The sequence below is a fragment of the Carya illinoinensis genome, chromosome 7 (genome assembly GCF_018687715.1).
Source record: "Carya illinoinensis cultivar Pawnee chromosome 7, C.illinoinensisPawnee_v1, whole genome shotgun sequence".
NCBI lineage: Eukaryota > Viridiplantae > Streptophyta > Magnoliopsida > Fagales > Juglandaceae > Carya > Carya illinoinensis.
Window position 1 is genome coordinate 29,670,780 of NC_056758.1, and position 11,841 is coordinate 29,682,620.

Genomic DNA, 11,841 nt, shown 5'->3' on the forward strand with positions numbered 1-11,841 from the left:
ATATCATGTCATTCTTATCCATGGGAACCGGCAAGCGGAATGAAGAATCTAATAAAGATTTCAACTATTTATTCTTCTGCCGAATGATTCATTCCCTTGTGTGGGACTCTTGAACAATTTATTGAAGTACAACAATTTGTTCTTTGAGCTTTTCAACTTCATGATTTTTGGTTTGTAGTCACTGAGAAAAAGCAACAATAGAGGAAGAGTAGCGAGTCCCAAGACTCACCAAGTCATAAATAGCATCAGAATCTGACTTATTAGTCAAATTATTATTTTCCTGCTGCAACATGGCACCAATGGCAGCTGCAGAAAGGACAGGAGGTTGAGATACAGAATGACTCATGGATGGATCTAGAGAAATGTTAGAAGAATGAGCCATTGAGAAAAGAATAAAAGGCTTAAAATAAGAATGTTGAAGGAATGCAGATGGGTTATAGAGATGAGAAGAAAACTTGATGCAGATTGTATGAACTTCATGACTGATTTTATAGAGATAGTATAAAGAATAAGACAAACTATTGTCTCTTCAAATCTTATTTAGTCAAAAGAAATACAAGATATGCTGGATACATATTATCAAAAGTTTTCTTACTAAACCAGCGAGATTAACAGTAGATTGTCCCTATTTTTCTAGTAAACGATGAACCTCTGCTGTTATCTACCGATGTTGACCTTGTATCTGAACCATTTCTCATTCCAGCTCCTCTATTTGTGGTTGCAGATCATGAGCATACCAATCTGCAAATTTTTTCAACTCTTGGTTTTCTTGTTTTAGCCTTTTATTCTCACTATCCTTATTAGCAAGCTTCTGTCGTAACTCAAATATTTACATGTTAAGATGATCAATCTCACTCACCCTCGCCATTAACCTCCGAGACATGATCATAACAGAGGCAGCATATTGACTATTGAGCATTCTTGATTCTGCAATAATCTCATAATCAGCCTTACCAGAAAAACGGCTTTCTGCTCCTATCATGGTATTGACGGCCTCAGGAGAGAAGATTGATGATTGATGCGTCAAGGGTTCCTGATTCAAGTCTGGAACATTAGTGGAAGAGAATTGCTCAGTCATTCTATCGTTGTGGAAAAACAAAACTCAGGTCAAGAAGCGATGTATTTTTTTGGCATCCGATAGATGAAAATGGTCATTTTTTATAGAAACTCAGAGCCTTCAATCACGTTTGTCAACAACATCAGGCGATTGTTTAAATCTCCAGCCGCACTAAATTCATAGAGTTAGGTATTGAGACTTTGCAACATTTGTCGGGTCACGGACGGCTCCTTTTTTAACTATCTACAGTGACTATTAAATGCATCGTTTTCTTCAGTCCATTTACTTGCTGCCGATCCTTTTTAATGATGCCAAAAGGGGGAGAAGTTTTAGACTAGAACATTAACATTGTTTAAATTGCTAAACTTGTTATATATGCTTGAAATTATATTTATACTTTTGCTTGAAAAACTAACGCATATTTTCAGGGGAACTTAAGTATTAATACAGGTTTCAAGTTCTATCAAGTATTTTTCATCATAAAAAAGGGGGAGATTGTTGAATCCAAGGTTTCAAGTTTCATGTGATTATAAATCTACACATGGATTTTGATGATAACAAATGAATTCAAAAAATAAAGGAGTTTCAAGCTCAAGTTGTCCACACAATAGAGTCAAGCATATCAAAGAACCAAGCATAAGCAAGAAGGAAACAAGTTCACATTAAAGTGATAGAATAATGTTGTAAATCTCTTAAAATTTGAAATTAGGATTAATGGTCAAAATTAATATTTTATCATAAAGCATTAAAATATATTTTCTACATGTGCATAAATATTTTTGAAAATTAAATTTGAAATTTTTGAAAGATGATTGATTGTCATCTTTTACATGTGCATGCCTTAATTAAAGGGTTGAACTTTGAAAATATTAAAAATGATTGATTGTCATCTTTTACATGTACATGCATTGATTAAAGGATTGAACTTTGAAAATATTAAAGATGATTGATTGTCATCTTTCACATATGCATGTTTTATTTGAATATTTTCAAAAGTGATTGATGTTTTTTTAGACTTATATAAAATGTAGATGATTTTGTTTGAAAAATTTGAAAAGTAAAGTGTGCTCCTTTTGTCATATACAAAAAGAAAAAGATTAGGTTTGAATTTTTTGAAAATGAAAGTGTGCTCATTTTGTCATATGCAAAAAGTAAAAGATTAGTTTTGAATTTTTTGAAAAGGAAAGTGTGCTTCTTTTGTCATATGCAAAAGTAAAATATTAGGTTTGATTTTTTTGAAAAAGTGAATGATGTTGTCTTTGACAATTGAAAAAAAAAACCTTTTATTTGAATTTTTTGAAAAAGTGAATGATGTTGTCTTTGACAATTGAAAAAGAAAACCTTTTATTTGAATTTTTTGAAAAAGTGAATGATGTTGTTTTTGACATGTGAATCTTTTTTAATTTAAATATGAAATCTCATATGCCTATAAATAGATCATTTGAGAGCTTCACATTCACAACACCAAGAGCTTCCAACATTCATTCAAAACTTTCATTCTCTCTTCTCTAAGTATTAAGCTTTAATCCTTATTCATTTTGAGAGATATAATTTGCGTTGTATTGTTCTTATTTCACTCATTGATGAGTGTTTTCTGATAACCTACCCACTATCAGCTCTTGTATCAGAAAAATGGTGTGTATAACCCTTGTGCGTATAGAAAGTATTCTATACAGGGAATAGTTGAATCACCACGTGTAAGGTGATTGTAAGTATAGAAGGTGTTCTACACGGATCCTTTGTTTTCAAAGGTGTAATAGGTTTTTATCTCTACCTGAAAGAGGTTGAATAGTGAATTTGGGAATCCTCAAGGGGTAGTTTGAGGCGAGGACGTAAGTAGTGGGATCGAACCTCGTTAACATACTGAGTTTGCTTCTCTCATACCCTTACTCTTTATATTTATTGTTATTTCATATTTTGTTTATATTTTATATTATATATTTGATTTATAATTATTATTTTTTTAATACAACTCAATTCATTCCCTTCTTGTATTAGTCATCTGGATAACAATGATTTTTTTGTTAGGTATGTGTATGCATTATCTTGGTTGGTGCAGGTTTTATTTTCGGATTTCCTTCCCTTTTGATGGCCTTTTAATGGTTCTAATTTGTTTGTCTTTATTGCAGGGAGTCTGTATTTCCTGTTTTAGTGGTCGATTGCTGTAAGGTTTGTGTGCCTTACAGTTATATATTAGATGTTTTTTTATCATTTGCTTTGCTATTTAACCGGATTAGTTTTTTTATCATTTGTGATTGTAGTCTTTCACCCTTTTTACTTGTCTTCCAAGTGTAAAGATGGTGAAGGTTTTTTTATGTTTATCTGTACTTATATATCATAAGTATATATACATGTTAGAAATAATTTTTCTCTGTTTTGTCTGCTTCTCAGTTTTGTAAATTTTCATGTTCTTTTTTGTTTGATTTTGTTTTATCATTTTTTTTTAATTTGGTCATATGTACTTATTTGTTAATTTTTTATATTTTTGTTTCCTTTTATTTAAATTTGCTCTAAACAAATTTTTATATAAAACAACTAAGAAACCGAACTAAGCAAACGTGCCTATTGCGTTTCCCCACCACTAGTATTATTTTTTATTAGGAAAAAAGCGCCTCTCATTGAGAATTGATTCTGATTGAATCATGATAAAACTCTTTTAATTTTTTTTTATTTAGTAATTAAAGAAATATTTTTTAATAATATTATAAATTTAAAAAAATATTAAAAAGTTAAATAAAAAAATTAACCATCTTAGGCTACATGTGAGTGTAGCGAGTTTTACTACATACAAATACAGTCGTACATTAATTTATATATTAATACTGATTTATTCATACTTAAAATTTAAATTAACACTATTTTTAATAAAATTTATTTTTTAACTAATCATATTATATTAATATATAAATTAATATATAATTATATTTATAATTATATTTTTCCAAACATAGCACTGCTCCCACTATTTGGAATAGGGACTGCAGGGCTGCAGGGTTTGTAACTTTTTCAGACTGAGAGCAGGCGTTGGAAATAGTTTTTGACCTGGGAGAGACGGCTAGACGGCTAGAGGACAAAAACTCATCCCGCAATGCGGTGTCGCGTGACGTCTACAAACTTTGAAGAGGAACGCTACTTCCACGTAATTTCCTTACAGAATTTTTTTTTACTTATTATTTTATATTTTTTCTTTTATTTAATGGTTAATAAAAGTTTTATAATCATTTTTAAAATTTTATTATTTTTCTTAAATTTTTTAAATGACTACAAAAATATAAAAAACTAACAAATAAAAAAATAATTTACACTATTGGATACTACCTAATTTTCCGGAGTACTGCTAGGGACAGGCACAGAATGGTGCCTCCGCGCGAACGACTTTGACGTGGCAAGATGCGACGTCATCAATTATATTAAAAAAAAAAAGTGTAGAAAAAGAGTGAAAAGCAAAACAGCGGGAAGGTTATTTCAAGCTTGGATAGCAGATCTCCTCATTCTCAGTCGATTTCTTCATCTCCCAGGTTTGGAAATCGCACATATCATCCTTCTCTTAGACCTCTTCATCTCTCAGGTTTGGAAATCGCAAATCTCATCTTTTCTAGGTTCTTTTATTTTTTGTTTTTTACTTTTTTTGTTCTTTTTCAAGTTCGGCTTGCTTCGGCTACACCCTCTATAATTTTGAACGCCCTTCAGTTAGGTTTTATATGCTTTTTAGATTCAACTTCTGGGTACGTTGCTATGTTTGTAGGTATCCAGTGCCTCAGTGTGCTGAGACTCAACGTAGGAGCAAAGCCGTCGGGTCATTGAGAAGGTAAAGAGGGTTTTCCACTCCACTATCCCATTTCCAAGATGTTGTGCCTCCCTTTCCTAAGATAATATATTAAGAATTTGTAGGGTTAATAAATAAAAAATATGTCGTAGGTGGATTTGCTTCAGATTATATAAAGATTTTGTTGGAAAGTTTTTGCAATTATTTAAGGTTAGCTTGCCTAGTATAACAGAGTTGAGAAATCAAAATGAAGAAAGTCTAATACGGATAATTTCTTGTTCAATATACAATTAATCTTTTTATATTTATCTATATGTATTAACATAGCTTATTATCTTTGTTGCAAAGCCATGGAGAAAAGCCTTAAGTATTTATTGAATATTCCATCATCGGATTTTGGTGGACATATTATCTCATGGGCTTTACTATGAAAACCCCTATTAATTTGTTAATGAAGCCATTACAAATTTACTATCTTATGGAAAAGGCCAAATTGACTGTGGGTTAAAGGGCATGATGGCATATGCTCTGATAGAAGTACCAACTTGTATAGAGAAGTTACATCAGATGCTTTTATAGCCGACTCCAAATACTTTTTTTGATAAGTATGGTAAACTTTACTCTTTGAGTGCAAAGGGGCACAACCCAAATACATCTGAAATATATGATAGCGAACACTTAACTGCATATTTCTAGCAGCAGATTTTGCAGCACATATGTTGATGAATATGCAGCTGCCATATCACCTTCGAAACCCTGTTAATAATGTCTGTCTATAAAGCAGATTTTTTTGCTAAAAACTGCTGCCCCAGTTTTTCTTTTTTTTCCATTAGTCTGATAAAGTCATCCTATCTCAAAACTGTCAAACAATGAATAAGATATTCCAGATTGATGAATTTTCTTATATGGAAGTTGTGCCATGGTAACTTGGGATGTTGTGTGTTGGTGGCATGGGATAGTATATTTCATTTGTGTGTTGGTTTGAGCTGATGTGTGTTGGTATTTATGCTGGTATATATGGTATCTGCTTACTTTAGGAAGTGGGATTAGTTGCTGGTCGCACGTTGGATTTTGACATATTGAGTATTTGAAACTACTTTGATTGTATTGCAAACTTTTATGCAAACTGTTAATTAATTGAGGTTCATTGTTAAGGTAGTTACCTTTTGGAATTGTGAAGATGGGGAAAGAGAAAGAAGACGCATCCCGCATAACACCTCCTATCACTAATCCATCAACCCCGGTATTGTAAACCTCTTTCAATAATTGGTGTGTATTTATTTTATGTGTACTCATTGGCCACTTGGGTTGAAGTCCTCATATTGCTCCCTCTTAGGACATATCAAGACCACTTTATTCAGGCGTTTCAAACTACATGCCAAGTTACTACGGTCCAATGCCTCATGCGTGGTTACCACCTTTTATGCCTAATCCAAGTTCCAACCCATATCCATGGACCAACCAGGTGATCGTTGGCATGGTAGCTTTAATTTTACGAACTTTAATATTTGCTCTATTTTTTTTTTTAAATAATTTTTTTCTTAAAACTACAGCAACACCCATGGAATTCTACTTGCGCTGCTGCGTCAAGTACTGCTGCCCTGAGTAGTTCCGCTACCTTGTATAGTTCTGCCATACCAATGATGGGGCATCTTCCAACTACCTATCCATATCCATGGAGCAATCAGGTTATTATTTTTTACAATATTTACTATCTTGTTATTGTGCTTTATTTTTCTGGACTATACATTTTTGTTTCTAAGTATGTGTATTAAATTTTTATTTGCAAAACTACAGCAACAAACATGGAACTCTACGATCGCACCCCTGTCTAGTTCCGCAACTAATGTTAGCTCTAGTGTAGCTACTAGGTCTAGTGTACAAAGCAGCGCTACTGTAGCTGCTAGCTCTTGTTCGACTTTACCAACATTTTCCCCTTCGACAAATGCCAACTCATATCCATGTGGTAGCGAGGTGATGCAAATAGATCTTTCACATGCGTTGTATTTTTCATTTATCCAGAACATATGTTGTCATATACTACTCGTTTCTCCTAATTTGCAGGAAAATAAAGTGGAACAAAGTAACTCTATTGAAGAGTTTAGTGACAAAACATTAGACTCGATAGATTGTGAAGAGCAGTCTACTGCCTCTTTGGGTAATACTGTTGAGACCAAAGAGGCTGTATGTTCTGGGTCACTTCATGTCGAGCAATCTAATGGGGGTGATATCACTGAGGAGCCAAAGCCAGGGATGTGCTTTGAGTCGGAGAATGCGTTGATGGATTTTTATAAACATTATGGAAAACAAGAAGGTTTTCCGGTTATGACACAAAGGAGTAAAAGAGAGAAAGATGGGACTATCAAATATGTTACTCTGGGATGTGCTCGTGGTGGCAAGGCACGGAATAGAACATCAAATATCTCAAGGCCTCGGCCAACAAGCAAGACAGACTGCAAGGCAAGAATGAATGTAGTGTTCAAGAATGGGAAGTTGTGTGTCACATCAGTTTTTAACACACACAATCATGTACTCAGTCCAAGAAAAGCAAGATTCTTCAGATGCAACAGAGAAGTTAATGAGTCAGTTAGGAGGGTGTTGGATACAAATGATCAGGCTGGCATACGGATGAATAAGAGTTTTCAAGCTCTTGTGACTGAGGCGGGTGGGTTTGAGAATGTATCATTTGGAGAAAAAGATTACCGTAACTATATTGATAAGGCACGACACCTACGTCTAGGTAAAGGTGGTGCTCAAGCACTGTTGGAATATTTTAGAAGGATGCAATACAAGAATGATGGCTTTTTCAGTATTATGGATGTAGATGAGGATGATAGGCTGAGAAATGTGTTTTGGGCGGATGCCCGTAGTAGAGGGGCTTACTACTATTTTGGAGATGTGGTAACATTCGATACCACATACTTGACAAATAGGTATGGCATGCCATTTGCACCTTTCGTGGGTGTAAACCACCATGGACAATCAATTCTTTTGGGTGCAGGCCTTATTTCAAGTGAGGATACCGAATCATTTGTTTGGTTATTTAAAAGTTGGCTTGATTGCATGGATGGAAAAGCACCAAATACTATTATTACAGATCAAGATCGCGCAATGAAAAATGCGATTGCCATTGTTTTTCCCAACACCAAACATAGATATTGCTTGTGGCACATATTGAAAAAGGTCCCTGAGAAACTTGGTTCCCATACTCAATACCAATCTGGCCTGAAAAGTAAGTTACTATCTTGTGTCTATGACTCCCTTACTATTGAGGAGTTTGAGAATTCTTGGAACATCCTCAAGGATACATTCAACTTGCATGAAAATGCTTGGCTGCAAAGCTTATATGCAGAGAGAGAGTTTTGGGTGCCTGTATATTTAAAGAACACATTTTGGGCTGGGATGAGTACAACTCAGCGCAGTGAGAGCATGAACGCTTTCTTCGACGGCTATGTGCATGCCAGGACAAACCTTAAAGAGTTTGTTGATCAGTTCGACAATGCATTGAAGAAAAAAATTGAGAACGAAAATCAAGCAGACTTTCATTCTTTCAACTTCACCATTCCTTGCATATCACACTTGGGTCTTGAGAAGAAGTTTCAAGATGTGTACACAAATGAAAAATTTAGAGGTTCAACAAGAGATAATGGGAATGATTTATTGTCATTGTCGTTTCGAGAAAATGGATGGAGTAATCGCTACTTACTCGGTCGATGATGAAATTAAGGCTGAAAATTTCATTAAGGAGGTTACTTATACTGTTTTGTTTAATGAGGCCGAGTGTGAGGCAAAGTGTATTTGCGGGTTGTTTGAGATGCGGGGGATAATTTGTAGACATATTCTCGCCATCTTTTCAGCTAGGAAAGTCCGGGAGTTGCCGGAAAAGTACATATTGGACCGATGGAGAAAGGACATAAAACGTAGGTATAGTATTATTCCGAGCAGTCATGACGTTGCTGACCAAAGACCAGAAACAGTTAGGTATAAACGTCTATTGAAGATATGTTATGAGGTAATAACAAATGCCTGCTCTCAAGATGGGCATACTGAGGACATGGTATCGAAGTTGTATGCGATGAATGATGTATATTGCACCTCGAAGCCCCACAAGATACAAGAGAAGAATGTTGGAGATAGTACCATGAATGCAGCCACGGAAGGAAGTTCGAAAAAGGTGCTAAGTCCTAATGTTGTCAGAGGCAAGGGAAGACCCCCATGTAAGAGAAAAATGTCAAAAATGGAGGAACAAATGAGAAGAAAAAAAAAAACTAAGGCTGTGAGAAAGAGAGGAGATACAGTTCAAAGAAACTTGGTGAGAGTTTCTTTGAAAAAGTAGCTTTTTTCATTTGATAATATACAGAAACAGTTGTGAACTTTAATTGTTAACACTTTTTTAATTCACATCAGAGGCGTGAATTGGACACCGAACTGATGGAAAGTAGTGGAAATCAACTTGGCCCATCAAGAATGAGTTTGCAAGAAAACTTGGGGACACAAGAAAGTGTACCAAATCCTACTTTAATTCATTTATTCATTCATTTATAAACTCAACTCTATTTAATATTTGGGTCTTACTTTGTGTCCTATTACATACACAGATGCAACTTGGGATGGATGGAACACAGCCAGCGATGGCAGATGGAACACAGCCAGAGACGGCTTATGGAACACAGATGGAGACGAGGGATTCAACGCAGCCGGAGACGATACATGCCACAACTGCAGGATGAAATGGATGTACTGTAATGGGGGATAATCTGTAGATGCAGAATTTGTAGATTTTATGGGGATGTATTTGCAGTATTTTTCTTAGTGAACTTGCAGTAGATGCAGAGTTTGTAGTTTTTATGAGGATGTATTTGCAGTCATCTACTTAGTGAACTTGCAGTAGATGCAGAATTTGTAGTTTTTATGGGGATGTATTTGCAGTATTTTTCTTAGTGAACTTGCAGTAGATGCAGAGTTTGTAGTTTTTATGAGGATGTATTTGCAGTCATCTACTTAGTGAACTTGCAGTAGATGCAGAATTTGTAGTTTTTATGGGGATGTATTTGCAGTATTTTCTTAGTGAACTTGCAGTAGAAGCAGAATTTGTAGTTTTTATGAGAATGTATTTGCAGTCATCTACTTACTGAACTTGCAGTAGATGCAGAATTTGTAGTTTTTATGGGAATGTATTTGCAGTATTTTCTTAGTGAACTTGCAGTAGAAGCAGAATTTGTAGTTTTTATGAGAATGTATTTGCAGTCATCTACTTAGTGAACTTGCAGTAGATGCAGAATTTGTAGTTTTTATTGGAATGCAAAGAGGCAGTACAACTGCTTAGTGACAAAAGCAGTACATGCAGAAGTTGCATATTTTATGCTTGGGTATTTGCAGATTTTTTTCTTGGTGACAAAAGCAGTAGATGCAGAAATACCCAAGCATTGTTTTATGCTTGGGTATTTGCAGTATTGTGCTTAGTGACAAAAGCAGTACATGCAGAAGTTGTGGATTTTTTGCTTGGGTATATGCAGATTACATTTGCATGTTTCTGCAGTATTTTTCTTGTAACGTGAAGAGCAGGTTTTATTAAATTCTTACTTAACTTGCAGTACATGCAGAATGAATAAGATAAGCATGGGAATGGAACAATGCAGTATTTTTCTTGCTAAGTTCGACTCATTGTCGGCTCAAAACCTGGGGACAAAGAATTTTAAAATACCACATTTTCATTGCAAGTCTCAATAAATACAAAGACTTTCCACAAAACAAAATACAAAAATGTTCCACATACATGAGAATACCAACTTTCTTAATACTACCTACTTTGTTAATAAACAGTGGAACATTAAAGAACAAAAAAAGTCTAGACTTTTTACAAATAAAGTCTCAAGTACATTCATTTTAGTCTAGACTTACAAAGGCTAAGTTCCTATCAAATACAAATACAAAGTGTTCATCATTTCGAGCGTATCAAATACAAATAAAGTACTATGGACATTAGCCATTGCCCACGAAGCAGCGTGCGTGCATGCCGCATGTCGGCTTCTTGCCTACGAAGATGAGCTTCATTGTTGTGGAGTGCTAACTCCCTCTTGTCAATCTCTTCTTCTCTCTTTCGAAGCTGGGCTTCATCATTGTGGTGTGCCAACTCCCTCTTCCCAATCTCTTCTTCTCTCTTTTTAAGTTCTTTCTCTTTACGTAATATTTCTGCTTCTCTCTTTACAAGGGCTTGCTCTTTGTATTCACTACCATCTGCCCACTTGAAATATTTGCAGTGTGGTAATCCCTGTGTAGAACATAAATTGCAGTACAATTCTCTCAAGAAACACACAAGTACAATTAATATGTAAATAGAAACACACAAGTACAATTAATGATATATACCTCTTTGTTATACATTGGACACCCAAAGAATGCTCGGCCAGGATTTCTTTGAGTATTTGATATTCTAAGTACAGCTTCTTTCCCACAGCTGCACATTGGGACAGTACTCAATGTGCTATTAACAAGAGATGCTGAAGAAACTGATGATGACATTCTCAATTCTTTTTCCTAATGAAGAAACATCAAAATAAATAAGTAAATAAAATCTCTTGTTGAAACAATAAAAAGAAAACAGTTTATATATATATATGGTCATGTTCTTTAGGGCTGACTTCTCATTTGTCACAACATCCTAAGATTAGTAATATATTTGACAAATACAAAGTCATCTGTCTTGGCTCAAGTTGTGTCTTTATCAATGTTCTCAAAAAACAGGAAAGAAAAATAAAAAATCAAAAAAACAAGATTCAGGCATTGTTTGGGTAATATATGTGGGTTTCTGAGTAGTAGTAGGTTCATGTTTCTTAGACCATTCAGTCTCTGTTATTCATATCAAGGAGTTATTAAAATTATTTTAGTAAAAACAAACTGGCCAATGTATGGCATGCTTTCTTAAAATGAGAAAATGGTTTTATTCCTTTGTACCATTAGTCCCACTTTCACGATATGGACAAAGGTTATTTCTCCAGAACATAAAGGTGATAATTAA

General features: G+C 34.5%; 3 protein-coding genes across 3 annotated transcripts; all 3 read left to right on the forward strand.

The window, feature by feature from the left end:
* The first annotated feature begins 5,889 nt into the window (after positions 1-5,889).
* Positions 5,890-6,715, forward strand: LOC122317507. The gene is made up of 3 exons (XM_043134632.1): positions 5,890-6,066; positions 6,160-6,288; positions 6,377-6,715. The coding sequence occupies exons 1-3, from the start codon at positions 6,004-6,006 to the stop codon at positions 6,596-6,598; spliced, it is 414 nt and encodes a 137-aa protein (XP_042990566.1). The 5' UTR covers positions 5,890-6,003; the 3' UTR covers positions 6,599-6,715.
* Positions 6,716-6,800: 85 nt separating this feature from the next.
* On the forward strand, positions 6,801-8,540 carry LOC122316307 (protein FAR1-RELATED SEQUENCE 5-like). Its single transcript, XM_043132837.1, has one exon. The coding sequence runs from the start codon at positions 6,801-6,803 to the stop codon at positions 8,538-8,540; it is 1,740 nt and encodes a 579-aa protein (XP_042988771.1).
* A 97-nt stretch (positions 8,541-8,637) lies between these two features.
* LOC122316308 lies at positions 8,638-9,553 on the forward strand. The gene is made up of 3 exons (XM_043132838.1): positions 8,638-9,135; positions 9,231-9,326; positions 9,422-9,553. Exons 1-3 carry the CDS (start codon positions 8,638-8,640, stop codon positions 9,551-9,553), a joined length of 726 nt encoding a protein of 241 aa, XP_042988772.1.
* Positions 9,554-11,841: the final 2,288 nt, after the last annotated feature.